Genomic DNA, 23,210 nt, shown 5'->3' on the forward strand with positions numbered 1-23,210 from the left:
GCATATTATAATATTATCTAATAAATAGAAGTTCAGTCTAGAATATAAGAAGTAATTTATCTTTGCAGCATAGAACTGGGTCATTAATTTAGAAGAGTTAAATTTTAATATAGTAGATGAAAATGAGAAAAAATGTTAATTTGAAACACAAACTTCAGAATCTTTGGAAATTATTTAAAAGATAATTTAAAAAATGTTTAAAATGTTTCATTACCGAAGTTCTAAAATTCCTGCTTATTCATTGGAAACCTATATGTATATTTTATGCATACAGTGAAAATAAGGTGAGATTTAGATTCAAGTTTTGCTGTTAGCTAAGTACTTTGTATTTAACTCTTTTATGTATAAGATGAATTACGTCCCAATTTATGCCTGTTGTCCCCATTTGATTACTGATAGTGTCACTTTCTTATTCCCCCAAGTGTTTTTATTTGGATGATAAATTTTGTGTGGTTACTTTATTGAAGTACCACATTATGTTAAAATTACTTGTTAACATGGTTTATTTATTTTTTTGATTAGACCAGGGCCTGGAGTCTGTTTTACTTAGTGTTTTGTCATCTGGATCCTAGTATAAGTTAGACTTTCAGTAAATCTTCACATATTTAGCTACAAGTTTTGTGGCCATGGCATATTACTTAATAGATTTAGAAGGGTTAATTCACTTGTAAATTAAGATTTGCCTTTAATGACCAGATATGAGAATATATGAAAGTACTTGGTAAATTATAGCATCCTATAAAAACATTGTTAACAAGTGAACTGGCTACTTCGATTATAGGTTGATTGAAAAATGGATTCTAATAAATATTTGGAAACTATTAGTGTATTGTTACTTTTACAAATGAATTTTGTAATATGAAATTATTATTTTAAGTGAGATATTAATAGTTTGATTTTGATCTATCTCTACAGTTGCTTTCAAAAAAGGATATTTAATCTTTGTGTACTAGAATTTTTAAAAGTATGGTGAAGATTATAGTTATAGGTCCTAAAAAAAAAATATATAAATATATATATATATATGCACACACACGTAAATTTTGCAGTTTATTTCAGTAGAGGGAGACTTTAGGGCTCTTTCAAGTTTATCTGTTGATATCCTCACTCCTGTTGAGATTCTTGTTCTTAAATATATTTAAGAATAGAAACATCTCCCTAATTATACTAACTCCCATCTACCTACAACAAAGACCAGACTTCTTATGAACTTCAAAAATGCTTCACAGTCTAGGCCTCCCCGGTGGCGCAGCAGTTGAGCTCTGGGTTGCGAAGCTGCCGGCAGCCTCTGCAGCGCCGGCTCGATCCCCGGCTGCTCCCCGACCACTGGAGGAGGGTCCTGCATGGCACGCAGACCTCTCCTGCCGCCCGCTGCTCCCCTCAACAGTGTATTTCGGTCCTTCTGCCTGCTCTGCTCCTCCCTCTGGCTCTGGTGGATTCTCTCACCCTCCTGCACTTCTGACTGTACCCAGTGCTTGTATAAATAAATAAATAAAAGATTTGTTAAAAAAAAAAATGCTTCACAATCTGACCCCAGAATTTATTCCAACCTCATTACTTTCTCTTCTTATTCCATATTCCTTAGCCATAGATGATAACACCTTCTTAGGAATGTATTTGAACTTGCATTCCTTCATGCCTCTGTACATAATATTTCTCTACTAGTATGTGAACTCATCATGAAAAAGGACTGTATTTCATTTGTCAGTGCTTAGCACAGTGCCTGGGATAAAGGTACTCATTAAGTGTTTGTTAAGGAAAAGAGTATATTTCCCTCTTCTTTCCAAGCTGCTTCAACAAAATTAAAATACAGTCTCTATTTTCCCTTCCTCCAAATCTCATTTGATCTTTTTAAAAGCTGTATTATCTTCTCTATATATTATAATTTATCATATATTACACTATATATATTTGTATTTAAATATATATCATATAATTTTTATTTTTTATGTTTTATATATTTTATGTAATAAATTTATATACTTTACATAAAAATGTTTATATATGGTATGTGATGAATTTATTAAAATTCATTATATGTAAATTTATTATGTATCAAATACCTGCTATAAAATATAAAATAGATTTATAAATTTGTTATGTATAAATATGTATATTTATCTTATATGAAACTTTTGAGCATGTAATTTAACTCAGTAATTAGGTACCTAAATTACCAGTTGTGAATAATATATATATATATATATATATATATATTTTTTTTTTTTTAGGCAGTCGTCTTTTAACTGGTTCTAGCTGTTTGCAACTCTGGTCCAATGCTAACTTGGAGAAACCAACTGAAGATGAAACCCCAGATAAAACAGATCTTAACTTTGGGGATTGGAGATGCATTTGGCATTGCAAGTAAGCAATTAATTAGGGTATTAAACAGATGCAACTGTTCTCTGTGAATATACTATTTAAAACCACACTAATATCAAAAAGTATTGATTTTTTAAATTCTGTGATATACCTTATTTACAGAGGATTCATTTCTCTTGTTTTTATGTCATTCTTTAAAATATCGTTGACTAAAACAACTAGGAAGAAACATGCAACTTAGGTTAATGCCTTTTTTGAATGGTCTTAAAAATTAATTAGAAAAACCCTTTTATCTCAATAGTAAAAAAAATGAACAATGAAAAATTTTTATGTATCAATATATGATATAAATATAGGCACAGAAAGAGTTGATTGACTTGACTCAAAATCAAGAAACATGACATGCCCTGAAAGAGAAGCATTAGCACTTTTAGGAGTGTTTGGAAACTCTTGTATATGGTTAATAGTGAAGTGAAATTGGTATCTCTTACTAGAGAGCAATTGGGAAATATGAATCAATAGGTTTGATTTTTTTTCTCATACCCTACAGGTAGAAATTCCAAGTTTCATTCACTCATTTCACAAGTATTTTTTGAGTGCTTTGATGTTCAGACAGAGGTAAAAGTCCTTGGAACATGACAGTGAGCAGTTAGAGATAAAAATAAACTAGTAAATCACTGTGACAGAATGTTAAATCTAATTCTTTTTTATATACTGAGTCATTTTTATATATAGTGGTAGTAGGATATGTAAAGGGTGACAAAGTGATAGAAAGATAGACCTTCTATATGTAGGACTTACAAAGGAGATTTCAAAGGAACTATGTATTTTGTATTCCTTCAACTACATCATGGGTATTTAAAAGGGTTAACATGTGGAAAGGGAATATGACTTTACAAGGTAGCTATGTTTTATTGTATCACTATTTACAATAGCCAGGATATGGAAACAACTTAAATGCCCCCAAACAGATGAATGCTTCAGGAAGATGTTATATATAATCCAAAATGGAATACTACTTAGTTATCAAAAAAGAAACTCATGCCATTTGCTATAACATGGATGGAGTTGGAAGGGATTATGCTGAGCAAGATAAGTCAGAAGGAAAAAGATAAATATCGGATAGTTGGATGGTTTCATTTATATGTAGACTATAGAAAAAACAAAGGGTCAGACAGTAAGAAACCTTGAAAGCTGAACATAGATATGAGACTGTCATGAGTGGAGGGCATCGGGAAGAGTGAAAACAGGGTTGTATGGGAAACGTGCAAGGGACTATGGTGATGGACTGTAGGTGCTTTAGTGGTGGTAGAACTATGGTGACCCCACCTCAAGGGAGAAATCATATATTGTCCAAAAATTAAATTAAAAATAAAAGGAGAGCTCTTTCAAAAGAGCTCTAGCTTTCTTTTGGAGTGTTTCATCTAAGATCAGAGAGAGGGAAGCCCAAAGTGTTACAATTGACTTCAGCAAAGACCTAGTGCGGGGTTTTGCTTGGGTTGAACTAAGAATTTGAAATGTGTGTCTGTGTTAGGAGAGAGCAGGATCTTGAATTAAAATCAGAGTATACAAAAATAACTTGCAGTAGACATTAATTATTTCCTTAAGACTATTATTTAAGTAAGCACAAAAATGGTACTACAAACTTTGCAAGCTTAAATTTAGGATTAGTTGAAGATTACCCTTATTGTAATAAATGTAAAGTTCAGTTTGATCACATTACATGTGTTATGTATTTAAAACACTGGTTACACAAGTTAGATGAAGTTCTATAGAGAAAAAGTAGTATAAGAGGAAGAATAGAGGTGACATTTGAGTATAGATATGAAGGAAATAAGAGAGTAGGTCATGTGTGCATATCTCTGGGAGAAGATTGTTCTAGGCAGAAGAACATCAAGTGCAAAAACTCTGAGGTAGGCTTGTGCTTACCTTGAACTCGTAGCAAAGTGAACAAGATGAGAAAAATAGGGGATCTGATTTCGAATCTAGAGTCAGCTTATAGGTTTTTGTGACACTTTGCCCTTTATTTTGAGTGAGTTGAGAAACTTTTGGAGATTTCGAGCAGAGGGAATGTTGATATATGATTTCCAGTTAAAAGGATTGCTTTAGTTCTGTTTTGAGAAAAGACTGCAGGGGGGGCAGAAGATCACAATTATGGAGACCAGATACTTTCAATTATTTGTCTTATGGCTATCTTTAACCAGATGCATTAAAGTGTGTGTGCAAGAATATTTATTGTTCTGCTCTTTTTTTTGTAGCAGTAAAATTGAAAAAGAAGAAGTGAATTATTAAATCATTAACTGCATTTTGTTCAATGGTCGACCTCAGATCACAGTGGGCTCTCTCTATTTATGTGTGTATATCTAGTTATGTGTATATATTCTATGTGTGTATTAGGCTGTGACATTTAAGGTTTTGTAATTATTCTCTTTGACCTTAGCACAAAAGTGAAATCACCTAACAACATACTACTCAAAATGAATCCCACTGTTAAGCGATACATGACTGTATGTATGTATAATGGAATAGCCAGTAAAATAATGCAGATTCTAAATATCTTTAAAAAAATTTTAGGATGACTAAGCATGAACTCCAGTAAAGAAAAGGAAAGCAGTGGTAGGAAGGGTATCTTGAGATTAGCATATATGCATAGTTAGAGGGAAGGTGGTAAAGAGAAATGAAGCAAAATTCCTTGGAGAAGAAAAGGCCTGTATGCACCAGGTATGTAGGTGTAATAGGCAAGCTGAACCCACAATTGTTCCAAGTTCCCTGTTAACCCATATATAATCGTCAGTTAGGCAAATACAACCTTAAGGGAGAATTCTTTTTAAAATATTGATTTATTGTCCATGAAATATATGTTGGACTGTATTATCTATGATTTTGGAAGTTGGATTTACAGATTTAAAAATGAAACCTTTTTCCCTCTCATTCTCAGGGAGTGAGAACTATGACTCTTTCATCATAGACTTTAAAGACTTTGACATGTCATTCCTCAATTCATTCTTATATGTAATTCTTATTTAAAGTTTTATTTTTTAATTTATTTTATGCTTGCAAGCTATACTCAAAAGTGTGAAACTTGTGTTACTACAAAATTTTCTATTAGATGAAACAGTTTGCTGAATACGGGTTAAGAGAAGTAATACTATATTCTTCCTTGTTTAATTTTCCTTACCTTCTCTGTTTAACTTGCAGTACTGCTTCCCAAGTTTATTTAATGAAATTTTCACCAGATGGAGAATTTTTTGCTACTGCTGGGAAGGTAATAAATTGTAAAAATGCTATTTCTGACTTGTGTTTCCTGTTAGAATTTCTTTTTTAAAAAATTTTTATTCTATTTTGTATATATTTTACATCATTCTTCATTTTTGTACAATGTATGCTTTCTCCTCTCAGGTGTAGTCCCGGTAAAATTCCCACCACCCATTCACCCGTGCACCATCACCATGCTCTTTCCTCCCCTGTTTTGATCCTTCTCCCTCCTCCTCCTCAGCACAATGTATCTGATTTATATCTGCCTGTTGATTGAGATTTTTAATTTATTATAATTTTGCTAAGTGGTGTTTATGAATTTGAATTTTCAGAAACATTAACAGAGTCTATTCTTGTACTTACATTGTAAATTTTTTTTTAAATATGTTCAGTAGCAAAAATTGGTTAAATATTATTGCATAAAAAGCCAGTATGATACAATTGAAAGGGCATAGATTTGTCTATCTGGGATCTGGGTGTAAATCTGCCATTTATAACTTTTTTGAATCAAAGGTAAGTAATCTCTTGTAGTGTTGGTCTTAGTTATCTCTTGGAGTGTTGATCTTTTCATATGTAAACTGAGGAAAGTAACACCTGCCTCAGGTCATTTTTGCCTGCAATAATCTAGATAGTGTATGTGAAGTTACTGGTATCATGTCAAATGTAGTAAACTATCTGTGAACTATAGCTATCATTTATATGAAGATCTTTTACATGATAGCTGTATTTAATATATAGAAATTTAAAGACTTTCAAAAGTATATTTGTAACCTTTTTTCTTGTTATTACCTGTTGATTTCACAACAATGTGTTTTTTTGAAATTATTTTATTTTTAATTATTGGTTCATAGTGCTGTTCATTCTGAAATTATTGTTCTTATGGCTTATAGTCTTCTGCAAGGAAGAAAGTAAGGTACCCTATATCTTTAGTAGGGATTTTTTAATAGAGAAGTGCAACTGTTTATTCTGTTTGATAACTTTACAGGTGGGAATGCAATTACTTATAGCTGAAGAGCAGAACCTGGTACATTCTCATTTGCCTTGTTCTCCCTAACTTCCCAAATTATTGAGTGCAATTTTGATTATACTTAGAACATTTTATATAGTGGTTGTTGTTAACTGGTTATTATGATCCTCAGTATTTTCTTTGGATATGCATATGATAACTCATGAAAACGATCCTTTGTTTTAAAAAATAGAGGGATTGGAGGGAGGGAGGAAGGAGCAGAGGGGGCTGAGGTGATGGTGCACGGGTGCATTGGTGAAGGAAACTCTATGGGGACTACAGCTGAGGGGGTGGGGTGAAGCAAATATTATTTAAAAATGAATAATGGGGCCTCCCCTGGTGGCTCAGCGGTTGATCGCTGGGCTGCGAGGCTGCCTGCAGCCTCTGCAGTGCTGGTTTGATCCCCGGCCACCGGCGAGGGTCCCACATGGCACGACAGACCTCTTCTGCTGTGCCCCGCTGCTCCCCTCAGCAGTGTGTCAGTCTGCCTGTTCTGTTCCCCGCTCTGGCTCTGGTGAATTCTTTCACCCTCCCGCGCTTCTGACTGTACCCAGTGCTTGTATAAATAAATAAATCTTTAAAAAAAAAAAAGAAAGAAAGAAAATGAACAATGATGTAAAAAATTAAAAAATAATAGCAATATAAAAAAAACAAACCAAAAAAAAAGCAGTCTTTGTACATCTGCTAGTGGTCATGCTTTCTTGTTTGATGTTTGGCTACACAGAAAAATGAACCCTTAATTTAATCTTTCAGACTTTCTTGAGTAAGTCCACTTCAGGAGCCCATATAATGTATGGTAACTATGTTTTCCTTGAATCAGTCCTTGCAAAATGCACACATCCACACACCTTAATTCACAAAGCACAGTTTAGGCACACACCAGTAGAAAAGTATTGGAACAAGAGATCTTCATCTCAGTTCTCTGTTCCAAATCTCACCTCCCATCCTTAAATTCCTAATTGGAGAGAGAAATCTTACTTTTGCTATTTGACTTAACTTTAAATTTAATTCTGATCTGGAGGTTTTCTGTTTTGTTTTCCTTAGGATGACTGTCTTTTAAAGGTATGGTATAATGTAGAAAACTGGCGGACAACTGTTGCTTCTTCAGATAGAAGTTCAGAAAAACAATCCCAAGGGGAAATTGACTTTTCTTTTGTTTATCTGGCTCATCCTCGAGCTGTAAATGGATTTTCCTGGCGAAAAACAAGCAAGTATATGCCTAGGTCAGTGGATTAGTCCTTTTTTCCCTGTATTTTAAAAGAACATCATCTTTGTGACTTTGACTATTATTGTGTGTGCGTGTGTATGTGTTAGAAGTCTCTGGTGTTTCTGGCATGTCATTTAAGAACCTCTAATCTCCCTGAGCTGTCTTAATTTTTACTTTTGTCTCATAAACTGCCTGCAGGTATGTAGTGAAAAGGCTGGCCCTTCTCATGAGGATGAGAGAAATTCTATCAAAGACCATTGCACTTTTATGATAAGGCATTTTAACTGGGAGATATAACTGCTTTGTCTTTTACATAAAAGTTAAGATGCTCAGCCAAGCGACAGTACTTTTTGCAGAACCGTTAGCTTGAGAGATAAGAATGGAGAAGTGTTTGTAATAAGCACATGCTTCTTTAATAATTAAAAAAAAATGATGAATGTAGAATAGATTGGGCGGTCTGTTTATATCCTCCAAAAACTAATTCTAGATAACTAGTTTCAAAACCATGTTATCATGTTACTACATTGAGATCAAACAGGTTACACTTTTTTTTTTTTAATCTATACTTAAATGTGATTTGCTCTCGAAGACATTAGGGTATTTCTTCCATGCCCTGCTTATGTTTACCTGCCAACTCTACGTGGAGTATCGCTAAAGGCTGGAGTATCACTAAAGTGTCATCAGGAGAGTCATCTGTGGACACCCATACTTCAGGGTCAGGCCCCCTTCATGCTTCTGAATTGTGCTGTTTTCTTGCTAGTTTTATTGCTCTTGCTTAGGTTCTCATGCCTCTTCTGATTCTCTCTGTTAATTAGTCCTGTAGTCTCCTATCTTCTGCTCTTCTGTTATAAATCTTTCCATTCTGTCCGTTTCTAATTGGTACTCTGAACCTTAAACTTTCCACGTTGTCTTTTGATAATGTTTTCTTCTGTTACTATTTGCTTATTTTAAATTGTATTGCTACTGCCTGTGAATGCACTAGAGAAAAAACTAGAGAGGGAAGGAAGCATGATATGAGAAGATCGAAAGGGAACAGAGGAAAAAAATAGAGGCAGAAAAGTCAGGGACATGTAAGGGTGAGGAAAGGAGGAAGGATGAGGGATTTGGAAAGGAGAGAAGGAAGGTCATTTGGAGGAGACAAGCGAGGAGCAAAGGAGAGGTGGAAAGGGTGAGGGTTGGCCTGGAGACGCAAGTAGAGTACTGGGGAAAAGAAAGAAGCCTAGAGAGTGTGTGGAATGGGGTGAAAAGCAGGGGAGTAGACAGAGGGCTAGGAGGAGGGGGGAGAGAAGCTGAAGGGGAGCGCACCCGAGACTAAGCGCGTCCCTTTTCCCTTTCCTAATCTTTTTATCAAGCAGATGTGTTTAACAGTGACTATGACAGATTTTCTTCCCTTTAACTTTTTGAATTATTTAACAGGAACCTTGTATTGATTTTTTTTTTCCTAAATCAGATAGATAATATTTGAGAAAGTGTCTACTTCATCCACTAAATGACTGTCATTCATTATTATGCATGTACCTTTACAGAAAGTAAAAATGAATCATTATGAAATAATTCAAATATCAGCCACTGACTAAATCAATTGATTGAATAAATTTTATTTGAAAATACAGGTTTTTTTTCTTGCTCCTTAACTGAAGGGTAATGGCATGATCTCAGTCTTTGTTCTTTAGATGTAAGAAGAGTCTTATTAAGGCAAGCACTACAAAATTCTGAGAGGAAAAAAATAGGTCAGTAAGCATTTGTTTGCTGAGATCAAATACCCACTCAATTGTAATGATTTTGATTACGTAACTGTAGTGCTATTTTCTTCACTGGTACCTTAGTTTTGCACATTGAGATAATTATGGAAACATAGAATGTGATATTGTGTGAAATTTACATTTTTGTCTCTAAAATCTTTATTTCTTAGGGCGTCTGTATGTAATGTTCTGTTGACTTGCTGCAAAGATAACATATGTCGTCTTTGGGTAGAGACGTTTTTACCAAACGATTGTCTCCTATATGGAGGTGACTGCAACCATTGGACTGAACCAATTAATTTAACAAATAACTTCAAGAGAAATGCTTCCAGTAAAGAACGAGTTCAAAATGCTTTAGATGTGAGTGTTTATACTAGATGTCATTTCCTACACGTTTTAAAACCTTTTGCACATTGTAATATCCTAATTTAATATTTAAAGTCATGGATAATTATAAAATGCCACATATGTCTTAGGTAAACAATTTTTGGAAATTTTGAACTTTTTTCCTATCAAAAATATACTTGAGGATTTTGTCTACAGCACAAAAAACTACCTATAACTATGAAGTTAATCCTAGGTTAACTGATGATATTAAAAGGATGATTATAATTCAGTTAGTTAAAATAGCATAAAATCACTTAAAATGTGAGAATGCAAAGATTTGACTTTCTTTAGCGCATGGGGTGTTTTGTCCTGTCCTTAGGTTTTGTTCTATACTTCTTATCTTAAGAACTCTCAGAACTTGAAGTGTATACTTTCCTAATAAGTGTGGGAAATAAAAGTTCATTTTTAATGTTATGTAGATTAATAGAACAGATAATTATTTTATTAGAATTGAAAAAAAAGAAATCACCTGAATTTATCTCTGACTGCTTTGTATGAGTATGGAACAATTATTTTCAAATTTGGATATTATTCTAGTGGCACAGACTATAATTTAATATATTTTGCTTGATGACAAAAGGACTGATAGAATGTTCATATGTAATAACAACTGAAAATAATCCTTGATGAGGGATTTTGTACTTTTAGTACAAACTATGAAATATAATCCTAATGTATGATGATAATATCTTATATTGTGTTATCCCAAGGAGTAAGCTGTGTATACAAAAAGTACAGTACACATAGTTGTCATTGTGCACACATTAATCTGAACTTTTTTTAAAGTTCAGGAAATTGTCAGAACAGAATTCAAATAAAATTTGAAAAGTACTGTGTGATGGTTGAAAGAACAGTTAGGCAGTTTAAGTTCTAAGATTACTTTTAGGTTTCAGATTTGCTCTGCTAAAATACAAAAAGATGTTTCTACATATCTGATGTCATCACAAATAGGATATATGTAACATCTAATAACCATTATATAACCTGTAGGTATATGTGTGTGTGTGTGTGTGTGTGTGTGTGTATGTGCCTATGCAATGTAGGCATTCGTTTTACTTTGTTTTTAATTACACAGGTAAATCTGAGGCATTTTCGTAGAGGTCGGAGGAGATCACTTGCGCTAGTAGCACATACTGGATACCTGCCACATCAGCAGGACCCTCACCATGTCCACAGGAACACGCCACTGCATGCCAATGCACTTTGCCACTTTCATATTGCCGCCAGCATCAACCCGGCCACAGGTAACATATGCTGTTTAAAAATGTTTGTGGATTTGAGTAAATTTTGTCTTTTGTTTTTTAGGGAATGAGTTACTTTAGTTTTTGATTAAGTAAAAAATTGGGAGTGACTTTCCTAGCTAACCTTTTCTTGTAGCTATGTCACTGGTTACATAGGAAAAGAATTTTATTTACTTGTTAGCTGTTTAAGATTATAAATTGTGATTTAAGATCTTGACAAGTCATTGAGATCGTTCCTTAGTTTATTCAAATGTTCAGATTTGGACTAATAAACATGGAGGTTAACATCACAGAGTGTTGTTTTGATTGAATTTATATTGGTTTATAATGTTTTATAAGTTTAAGTTGCATAGCAAAAGTCTTATTACCATTCACCATCATAGTTGGCCCCTTTATTCAGTTTGCTCAACATAATCTTCCCTTCCCTCTGGTGACCAAAATTTGATTTTCATAATCTTTTTCATTTTTAAGATTTATTTATTTATGCATATAAGAACTGGGGTACAGGCCAGAGGTGTGGGGGGTGAATGGATTCACCAGAGACAGAGTGGGGAACAGAACAGGCAGATTGACTGAAATACACTGCTGAGAGGAGCAGCGGGCAAGTCAGGAGAGGTCTGCTGCGCCATATGGGTTGCTCTTTGGCCAGGGATCAAGCGCGTGCTGCTGTGGCTGTGGTTAGCTTCATTGGTTGCGTCTTAACCCCTTGCGCCACCAGGGAGACCCTGATTTTCATAATCTTAAACATTTGTTTTATATTGTTTTGTTAGTTAATAATTTTTCTTTCTTTTTCTTTGCAAGATTCAGGGGTATAGCTTTAAATTTTTACCTCTATATATACTAGATTCTTATCGCTATCAAAAAAGTTTCCTTCCATTACCACACCATAATTTACTGTGAATTTGCTTTCAGCATAGTTGTTCTAGCAATTACATCAGAAGTAAAATACCAAGAAAAAATTTTTTTTACTTCAATTGATTTGTCTCGACTGACTTTTTTGTGTATGAGAAGGTTACCTTAGTTTGATACCTTCCAACTTAAATCTTGAATTATCTTAGAATTATCTTTGTATTATCTTAGAATTAGGTGGGTAGGTCAGTAAACTAGTGAATATGTCATTATGTTAAGTAAAAACTGAAGTTGTGCTATTGAGATAAATATATCATTACTTCCTTTGACTTAATGAAGATGGCATTTTTCATAGATCAGATTAAAATATTTGATACGAAAATTTGTGTATAAAGATACTTTCCTACTGGCATGTTTACAAGTTATGGTCATGTTTCTGCTTAAATATATGTGTATATAAATTATGAACCAGGAATATATATATATTTTATCTCCTTAATGATATATTAAATTTACATTTAAATCTGTTATCACTAATAATCTTGGCAAACATTATATTGAAGATCATATAAATTAGATAAAATATACATTTTAGGGGTTTAAAGGTAAATGTAGCAGTCAGTAATAAATATGAGACCTGGATATTTTGTAAGCTAGAATAATAGAAATTTCAATTGCATTTTTTTTATTGTTCTTTATAGATATTCCACTTCTTCCTTCTATTACATCTCTAAGTCTAGGTGAAAATGAAGAAAAGAGTGGACCTTTTGTGGTACACTGGCTAAACAATAAAGAGTTGCATTTTACTTTGTCCATGGAAGTCTTTTTACAGCAACTTAGAAAAAGCTTTGAACAACCATCTTCTGAGGCCAGTGTAGAAGACTCAAATCAGGCAGATATAAAATCCGATGAAGGTAAACTTTAAAATAATGGTAAAATATGTAAAGCTTTGTTCTGAAGTGCAAAGATTTTTGTTTTAGGATAACACTAGCTACTGTTAGAAATAAACTTTACAGCTACAATGGCATAATATACATTTGGATTAGCTCATTAATCAGTGTAGATGTTCCTCTTCCAGGTGACTTTCTTCCATATGGTAATTAAAGTGACTTGAGATTCTCCATGCTAATCTTTCTATTAGTCCCTGAGACCATGCTACTTAAAGGACTGTCTGTGGGCTGGCAGTGTAGGAGAAGCATGAACTAGTGACTTAGCTTCCTTTGCATTCAGTCTCAGTCAGGGGGAGAGGGAGAAAGGAGAAATGATGACTGTCAACTTTGATTTGTAATTGGCACATATCACGTCAACTCTCATTTCACTAGCAGGAACTAGTCTCAGAGTCCAGGTAGTCCCTGACTGGGTAGATACTCTGTGCTGAGGATGGAGAAGCATGTATTTGAGGTGAGCAGCTGGTCTTCTCTGCTAAAGAAAGCTAAGTAGTTCATAGATGTTTTCATTTTTTTAAAGTTTTGTTTTAATTAGGAGATTGTACATGCTCATTAAAAATAGATCCAGCATTACAGACAAATATGAAGTTTTCTTATTGTTTGATGAGTGTCCTTCCAGACTTACTCTTTTCTAGACTCATGTATACAGGAATTTTTTAATTTATTTTAAGGTGTACATTTTAAAACAACAATAGTGTCCTGTGATTTGGTTCTAAATTCAGTAATGGATACTTTTCCATCTCATTATTTTTAACAGTTTCTGAATATACTGCCATCTCAAAAGAAAATTAGTATCTTCTCTACTGATAGACATTTACATTGATTTAAATTGTTTATCACTATATTAGTGATGGTAATGATACATTTTTCATCCTTGTATGAGTTTTTCAATAACATAGCTTCCTAGATATAGAATTACCTGAGTGTAGACATGTCCATTTTCAGTAACTTCTGCTAAATTATCCCCCTAGAAATGTTTTACTGGTTTATATGACTCTATGCATATCTAGATAACCTTTTTTCACTTTCTTGACCATACTAGATCTTTTCATTATATTATTTTGATGCTAGTTGATATATGGAAAATGAAATTTTGTTTTGCTTGGCATTTTCTGAGACAAATTGAACAGCATAAACATCATTTTTATTTTGGCACTTGTGTGTTTTGCCGATTTGTGACCTTTGCCTAATTTTCTGTTGAGTTTTCCTTTTCTTAATGATTTGTATATCTTCACTAATTTTTCAAATCTGGTAAACAGTCAAACTTTTTGTAAGCATCTTTTTTAAGAAAGGTTTTGTTTCTAGCCAGAGACAGGAACCAGTAATTTTGAAGTGGAGGTCAGAGTCGGCATATTTTGTATTAATAGGTTGGCTTTTCAGTTTATTTTTAATTATATATGTGTGATGGAAATCTGGAAATTGGAAATTATTAGTATATTCTTTTAAAATAGTATCTTTAAGATATGATTTTAGTTATATACACCTAGAAGTTTGCTAGACTCAGGTTTTTGTAATTCTGGTATTTTTTCAAAGGATATAATATTTCTTTTTTTTAAGATTTATTTATACAAGAACTGGGGTACAGTCAGAGACACGGGAGGGTGAGAGAATTCACCAAAGACAGAGCGGGGAGCAGAATAGGCAGACAGATTGAAATTCACAGCTGAGGGGAGCAGCGGGCAAGACAGGAGAGGTCTGCCACACCACGTGGGTTTCTCCCTGGCTGGCCAGGAATCAAACCCACACTGCAGAGGCTGTGGACAGCTTCACAGTGTGGCGCTCAACCTGCTGTGCCACTGGGGAGACCCTAATTCTGGTATCCTTATGAAGAAAATACAAATAACATTCCAATAATATATTTAAAAAATTCAACCCATAATAATAACTACAGTTCCAACTCCCTTATTTTACCATGAACAAAACTAAGGTCCAGAGAAGTATGTCTGTCTCCTCTTTAGGTAGTCGTGGGACATCTGGATTTAGAAAACAGTTAACCTATTTTCCAGCCCAGTATTAGTCCTGGTACCAGTAATCCTCTGACTTGGTCCCATAGGCCTCATGATTACTGAGTTTCCTAGAGTAAAGTTTCCTTCCTTTAAAGGGAAGCATGGTTTTGGTTTATAAGATACTATTAATTTTTTTGTTTTGAATACATTTGATACTTATTAATTTATAGTAAAAGCTTCATTATATTACTTATTCATGAACCTTTTTGTTTATAGAAATGGATAATAGTGATGATCTGAAAATAAGTCATGAAAAGAAGGAGATGGGCAGTGATAAAATGGTACCAAATTCAAGTTTTGTGCCATTGCCATCAGCTGCCATTGATCATCAAATTGAAGTACTTCTGTCTGAATGGAGTAAAAATGCAGACATGCTATTCAGCATTCATCCCATGGATGGTTCTTTACTGGTTTGGCATGTGGATTGGCTGGATGAATACCAGCCTGGTATGTTTCGTCAAGTACAGGTACTGTTAATTGTGATTTCTAGAGACCTACTTCTTGTTAAATGTGGGTATTCTTGATGATACCTTTTATTATAATTTCATGTATTCTAAAGCATATTTTCTTAATTCTAGGTGTCCTTTGTTTCCAGAATTCCTGTAGCTTTCCCCACAGGGGATGCAAATTCTCTTTGTAAAAGCATAGTGATGTATGCCTGTACCAAGAATGTTGACTTGGCTATTCAGCAAGGCAAACAAAAACCTTCTGGCCTCACACGTTCCACATCAATGCTTATTTCTTCTGGTCATAGTAAATCAACTAACAGTTTAAAATTAAGTATTTTTACCCCTAATGTTATGATGATTTCAAAACACGCTGATGGCTCTCTGAATCAGTGGCTGGTCAGTTTTGCTGAGGAGTCCGCTTTTTCTACAGTTCTCAGTATTTCCCACAAATCCAGATATTGTGGTCATCGTTTTCATCTTAATGACTTAGCTTGCCACTCAGTGTTACCATTATTGCTGACAACATCACACCATAATGCATTAAGGACACCAGATGTGAATAACCAAAAGCAACCTTATGATGCTGTAAATATTGAGGAATGTTCTTCGGTACAACAGAATAAAAGCACCGTTGATGTGGCATTTCAGGATCCAAATGCAGTTTATAGTGAACTTATTCTTTGGAGGGTTGATCCAGTTGGGCCATTGTCTTTTTCTGGAGGTGTTTCTGAGCTTGCCCGGATTAATTCTCTTCATGTGTCTGCATTTTCCAATGTGGCGTGGCTACCCACACTTATACCAAGTTATTGTCTAGGTGAGTATTAATGCTCCTCATTCAACAACTTTAGATTTTTTTACATTATCACTTAAGGGTTAAATTTTAAGTGTTTGTAATATTTTCTAGGTGCATATTGCAACTCTCCTAGTGCATGCTTTGTAGCAAGTGATGGGCAATATCTGAGATTATATGAAGCAGTTATTGATGCCAAGAAACTTCTGTGTGAGCTTTCCAATCCTGAAATATCTGTAAGTTAATGGCTTTTAAATGTGTAACTATATAAAATGCTGTCTTTAGATACTTAATTTACACTTATTAGGCATATTCTAGAATTATGATATATAAGTGTATTTTTTTCTAGGTTTTTTCATACTTGTTTTGAACCCTTATAGGGATAGTAAGCGCTTTTAAAGAGACCGTTTCTTTCATTCATTCCAAAATTACAGTCTTGAGCCCTACGATGTTTTTCTGAAATACTTCTTTGCTCATTGATAAATGGGGACTACTGGCAGTAGAATGTGGAAGTTATGTTTATTTGTTTGCAGTTTTTTTCTAGGCAAGGGAACTGGAATAAAAGGAGTAGTATTTTAATCTTAAACAAGAAAATGAAAAGCAGTTTCAGTATAGTCAGAGACCTTTCAACACCATTGCAAAACATTCATGTATGACAGTTGGCGTTTCTTCCTGTGCCGAACTATTACCCACCCACCGTCTGCATTGTTTGGGCACCTCCACCAAGCCAGTATTTCCACTCTTGGTTTCAGTATTTAAACTAGTCCCGTATGTAACCTTTAGCCATATAAGTTCCTGTTGAGGAGATTTAAGCAATCTCTTCAACTACCTGGTAATGTTTTTGATGGTACTTTGGTTGCAGAATTGCATAGATGGCAGTTGTCTGCTCCAAACCCCTATTCCCCCTAAGTTATTTTTAATGTATGGTTGTTGTAGAATACAAGGTTTTTCAAAAACACATATATAATGTTAGAGTAGAAAGATGGATATTGAGGATCTTATATTTTTCAGGATTTTTTTTAAGTATTAGGAATTAAGATGTGAATAAAACAGACCAGTCTGTATCACAGATCAGATATTCTAGTGAAACACCTTAGGAAAAAAGGTTAGACTGTATTGATAAATTACTATGGAGCAGAACAGTGTTGCAGAAGTAGTAGTGAGTGGCAAGTACCATGCTAGTTAAGGTTATGTATGATAAAGTACTATTTGAGTAAAGACCCGAGGAAGATGGAATGAGCTATGTGGATATTTAGAGGAAAAGTAGTCTAGAAAGAGGAAAAGCCAGTGCAGAGACCCTGAGAACAGAGTGTTCAGTATGTAAAGGAATTGCAAAAAGGCCATTGTGACTGGAGCAGGGTAAGTGAGGTGACGAGTAACTAGGGATAAAGACAGAAAGGTAGCCTGGCCAGATTATATAAGGCTGTATAGATTATTGTGATAACTTTGGATTTTACTCTGAATAACAAAGAAAGAGAATGAGAGTGATACGATTTGACTTAGGATTTAAAAGGATCACTCTTGTTGCTGTGTAGGTTAGACACAGAAAGCAAATATGGAGTCAGACAACCCAATTGAGGAAGCTGTTCAGTTTTTCAGAAGGGTTAGTGGCCTTAGAATGGTAGCAACTAGTTGCCATAAAGGCAATAAGAACTGTTCAAATCTGGATGTGTTTTGCACATTGAATAGTCAATATTTGGCCAGATACGGGATTGGTGTGAGAAAAAAGAGGATGACTTCCAGGGTTTGTGGACTGCATATGTGTGTATTTGCCTGGAGTTGAGAATTAGAAGAATACATAAGGAGTTGGTTGTGAGGAGCAAGAGGACTTGAGAACCTGGTTTTGGACATGTTGATTTTGAGATGCCTGTTGATAGTGAAGAGATTCTGTGAACTAGTTTCTGCAGTTTAGAGGGAGGTCAACATCATATAAATTTTTGGTTGTGAGGCCGGATAAGATCACTGAGGTAGAGACTAGTTGAAAATAAAAATGATGAAAGGATTGAAACCTGGGACAGTCCACTGTTGTAAGTGTAGTGAGTATGGTGCATAACAAGTCAAATGAAAAAAGTTATTGCTAGGAGGAAAGAGTGATTATCAGGATCTGATTATTGTAGATCAAGTATGAAGATTGAATGTAACAACATGGACTTGGCTCAAGAAATCAGCATACATAAACAAAATGTCAGCTTATTTATTTAGCTCCATCCTTAGTACATCAAAATTAAGCCTCATCACAGAACATTTGTGAGATTAAAATCACCTTTTTTTAAAAAAATTAACACTATTGAATGCAAGGCAAGGTTAAACTTCTTTGCTTTCATGTGCACAGCTAAAGCAGGAATAAGATGCACAACTGTCCTTATCAGGGAGGTGTTCACCCCTGTAGTCCTGTCTTTAAGGAAAACTAACTTATTTTCTGTTGGTTGTCATAGCCCCTATCATGGGTGTTTGAGTCATCCCACTCCTGAGCTCAGTGTAGTTTTTCCTCCCCATCCTTTTTCCTCCTTCATTCTTGAGCTACTGTTTTCAGCTATTCATGATAGATTAATGCTCCATATTTCCAATGCTGATCTTTCTGGTTATTCAAGATCATAGATGCCATGCTTAAATAACCAGCTCCAGCCACTTTGATTTGGGTTGTGTTCCCAGTGAGAACAAAGGGTTTTTTTGGAGGCCTGTTCTATTTGAGATGAGTGAGAAGTTGATGCTGCTGTCAGGATCTTTATCCCCTGGTCCCAGTCTCTTCCAAGCTGATACCAATCTACTGTCAAAGGTGGAGGTAATACTCATGAACACTCTCTTCATGTGCTTCACCACTTTCAAAAGCAGATTTCTGTGCACACAACCCATATTCCACCTCTTTGCTTGTATCTCTCTATTTAATCTGTCTTTGAGATGCCATGGCAACGAGACTGGGATGGATAGTTCACGGAAGAACTAGCTGTGTTATTTTCAGCTGAGTTGCTCTTGGTTTGGGACTGCTGAGTTGAGTCGCTTAAAAAGTATTCTCTGCAAATGATCTATACACTTGCTGGACTTGACAGTTTTATGCTCAGAACGCCATGAAATGCTGGCACTATCTGGCACTTCATGTCAGTGGAAGCAACCTCTTCCATATCCTCATTTTGCCTGAACAAGTTGAGTTTCAGTAGCATTTTGTCATTGCTCTGTAAAAGCTCTAATTCCTTGGACTGCTTATCCTTGAATATCTGAGAACCAATAGGTTTAGGCACTACTTCTGCCTCATCCAGAGCTGCTTCTTGGTTTTGAAGAGCTTCACAATAGTAAGTCATCTTCAGCTGCTGCTGCCATTTTAGTTAGGCAAGGGAGCTAGAAACCAGTCCTTCACACTGATGAATATAAAATACTTTACCCCCTTCCCCCCAACAATTACCAAGTGTTGCCTTTTTTTTTTCTCTGTACCAACTGAGCTGTGACTCTTACTCATTTCTGTGCATTTCCTTTTAAGGCAAAATCCTAGAATGCTTATAGTGAAAAGAACTTATGAACTTATTTAACCACATTTAAGCTTAATTATTATTTATCTATTATGCCTGAAATTTCACCTTGTTATTACTAATTTTTTAAATTGTTTGATACAGGCGATATCCTTGTTTTGTTTTGTTTTTTACAAACAGAAATATGTTGGTGAAGTGTTTAACATCGTGAGTCAACAGTCAACAGCCAGACCAGGATGTATCATCGCATTAGATCCCATTACCAAACTTGTAAGTGTTATTTTTCTGGTCACTTAGTGGCAGGTGGGTAATATTTATGTCAACTTATGTTGATATTTATTTATTTTCAGCAAGGCAGAAAAACACAGCTGCTTCATGTTTTTCAAGAAGAAATCATTTTGAATAACCTTGAGAGGAAAAGTCTGGGAAAAGATAAAATGTCTGATACAGGTAATGAAAAAAAATTTTATTAAGAAAAATACTGTGTTCAGTGTTAGATATTTAATAAAGAAATTTTAAATAATGTTTTTATATCATCTGAAGTTAAAATTTTTCGATGTAAGTTTGTGGTATACTTTACCATAAATACTGGTATCTTTTTATTTATAACCAGAAAATAGTCATGAGCAAATTAAAGGTGTTCTTTCGTTATGTTTTTTAGAAAGCATAAAAAAAGTTTGTCTTTAATGGTAAGTGCTCTTTGTATAGTTGGGATCTTCCCTGAACAAAACAGTTTGTATATATGGGCATCTCAACTTTTCTAAACATAACTTAAAGCAGTAACTTAAAACTTCAAGTTCTAATTTAAAGACTTTATTATTACTTTTATAATTAAAAGATTAAAAATTGTATTAAATTCTAAAAATTATATTAAATTATTTTAGTATTAACTGTATTTTGCATAATCAGCAAAATGAAGCTAAAAATCTCTTGGTTATCAGTTTCAATTACAGAGCCAAAAACAACTTTCCTAATTTAAAGCAACTATATAGTATGTGGTTATTGCTTTAAAAGTCACTTATTAAAGCTTCAAATAATTATTAATAATTACATTCTGTATTTGTTTTGCATTATTTTTCTTGTCTTGAATATTGTTTTCATTTTTTTCATTGTTTTTCTCCTTTGAGAGTTTTTTCCACTTCTATGGTTTTTTGTCAAATGTCTAATTTCTTACCACTGCTTTCAGTCTTCTGACATTTTCCCTGAGAACTCATGAACTGTGCAAAAATGTTTAGTGCTTTTGTAACATCTATTCATAATGATGGAAGAATTCAGAAGATGGGAAATAAACATGTCAGGTTCAATATGAACAAATTGTTTTTTGTTTTCTCTTTTTATATAAAATATTAATAAGACTTAATATGGTTAATGATCAAAGTCTCTTTAAATTAAAACTTAAAAAAAATTACTCTTGGGCCTCCCTGGTGGCGCAGCGGTTGAGCGCTGGGTTGTGAAGCTGCCCGCAGCCTCTGCGGCGCCGGTTCAATCCCCGGCTGCTCCCCGGCCACTGGAGGAGGGTCCCACATGGCGCGCAGACCTCTCCTGCCGCCCGCTGCTCCCCTCAGCAGTGTACTTCGGTCCTTCTGCCTGCTCTGCTCCCCACTCTGGCTCTGGTGAATTCTCTCACCCTCCCGCGCTTCTGACTGTACCCAGTGCTGTATAAATAAATAAATAAATAAATAAATAAATAAATAAATCTTTAAAAAAAAAAAATTACTCTTGTATGCATCTCGGTTTCATCCTATTTTGTTCTGTTAAGAAGAGAAATCTTTAGTGGTTATTTTCATTATTGGGACATTCTTTCTAATGAGTAAAATTCTCAGAAATATATTGATTACTGTTCTTTTCTTTTGTTATCATCTGTTATGCTTCCCTTCTTCTTAATTGTAGTTTAAATGCCTGACTCACCCAGGCACATTATCAGAGTTACCTTTTCATTGAGTATCTTACCTTAATATAATTTAAAGTCTTTATGGTTGTCTTTTGTGGTTTTCCTTTGAAACTTTTTTCCTATGAAAACGTAAAAGAAAGAATCATTGCACTCTAATTATAAATGCTCTCTGATTTCTTTGTATGGTCTATGTTTTATATAGTTTTTATAATGTATTATTCTGTACATTATTTTTTACATGATGAAGCTTAGCTTATAAATAAGAATATTGAATTTAAAATATATCATTTTAAAAAATACTTTATTTTCAGGCAGTAATGAACGATTGATTTTATTTTTGATAAAGCATTTTTTCAGTTTATTTTGAGCAACTTGTATGCTACTCAAATTATGCAACTTTGACAGTGAAAAATGTTCTTGAAGTCTATATTATATAATGAATACTTATATTTTGGTCCTTAGATAATTATTATGAAAAGGTCATTCCATTATGAAACTTACTGCTTAAAAAATGTTTCATAGCACAGTTTTCATCATGATTTTAAGCCATGATTTATTTAAAGTATCTTGTAATTCCTGCCTATATATAAATTTCTTTAATGTAATCTAATCAATGTGAACAATGTGATAGTGGTGACTATACAGTGTGATTTTTTTTTAATTCACTTCAAAATAAAATTTTTCAGTTCAATTAAAAAATGAAATTTAAGCACAGCATATATATAACTTAAAATTTCAAGTTAATAGAAATTTGTGCTTTAAAGAAGTTAATTATGTTTTTAATCTACTTTATATATGAAACTCTCAGCCAGAATTTTTTTTAAATTCAGTTAACTTGGTGTATTTAATAAATTGTCTCATTTATCCTTGTTAATAGTGAAAACTGTCATTATAACTGCAGGTAGCTCACCTAATGGATTTTCTGAAAAATTCTACCTTATTGTAATAGAGTGTACTGAAGACAACCATTCATTATTACAAATGTGGAATTTACATTTAAAGTCTGTTCCTGTTTCATTGGGTGAGTCTTTCTAAAAAAAAAAAAATTTGTGAAGTTTTGAATTAAATTCTATATGACTAGTTCAATGCACATTTTTAAGGTTGTTCTTATTGAGTGGTGTTAACTATAGTTTTTATTTAGTTAATTAAAAAGCAAAATCTTTGATTTCATTGCTCTAGGGAATCCTTGATATTTTCATTTTTTATCTTTGATAGGAACATTTTGGATTATAAAATATAACAGTTGTAATGTTTATTTGGCTCTCTATAGTTTGCTTTTTTCCTTATGTTTTGTAGATGAAAAAGTGGATACAAAAGTATCTGGAGCAGTTTGGCAGCCAGAAGAACATTCTTCTTCTCCAGAAAAGATCTTATCTCCATTTTCGCATAAGTATCAGGCTTGTAGAGCAAATCTCCAGAGTACCAGCAAGTTGACTCTGTCTTCAGAAATGGTTTATAGTCAAGAATTGGATTTGCCAGAAGGAGTTGAGATAATAAGTGTTAAGCCATCAGCAGGTTTGTAAATTTTGTGAAAAGAGACTAATGAAAGTTGGTAATCCACAAATATTTTCTAAGTATTTAAATATAGGTACCACTACCTCTTTTTAAATTCAAACGAAAGGGGAAATGGAACTGTGGTTAAGTACTGTAAATTGAA

At 33.9% G+C, this 23,210-nt stretch overlaps 1 protein-coding gene across 6 annotated transcripts in view; it reads left to right on the plus strand.

The window, feature by feature from the left end:
* DMXL1 (Dmx like 1) overlaps positions 1-23,210 on the plus strand; it is a gene marked incomplete at both ends in the record, with an annotated part of 115,508 nt that overhangs the window by 19,480 nt on the left and 72,818 nt on the right. For 4 of the 6 annotated variants that reach the window (XM_084252827.1, XM_084252828.1, XM_084252829.1 and 1 more), the window contains 13 exons: positions 2,232-2,364; positions 5,521-5,587; positions 7,628-7,806; positions 9,703-9,892; positions 10,995-11,163; positions 12,711-12,923; positions 15,179-15,429; positions 15,541-16,225; positions 16,316-16,437; positions 19,843-19,932; positions 20,013-20,112; positions 22,455-22,574; positions 22,850-23,068. In XM_084252827.1, the coding sequence (XP_084108953.1) occupies positions 2,232-2,364; positions 5,521-5,587; positions 7,628-7,806; positions 9,703-9,892; positions 10,995-11,163; positions 12,711-12,923; positions 15,179-15,429; positions 15,541-16,225; positions 16,316-16,437; positions 19,843-19,932; positions 20,013-20,112; positions 22,455-22,574; positions 22,850-23,068 (2,538 nt within the window). The remainder of the gene's footprint in view (positions 1-2,231; positions 2,365-5,520; positions 5,588-7,627; positions 7,807-9,702; positions 9,893-10,994; positions 11,164-12,710; positions 12,924-15,178; positions 15,430-15,540; positions 16,226-16,315; positions 16,438-19,842; positions 19,933-20,012; positions 20,113-22,454; positions 22,575-22,849; positions 23,069-23,210) is intronic. The other 2 variants (XM_084252831.1, XM_084252832.1) reach the window with 2 other exon arrangements.

The sequence above is a fragment of the Talpa europaea genome (assembly GCF_964194135.1).
Source record: "Talpa europaea genome assembly, chromosome: 13".
Lineage (NCBI taxonomy): Eukaryota > Metazoa > Chordata > Mammalia > Eulipotyphla > Talpidae > Talpa > Talpa europaea.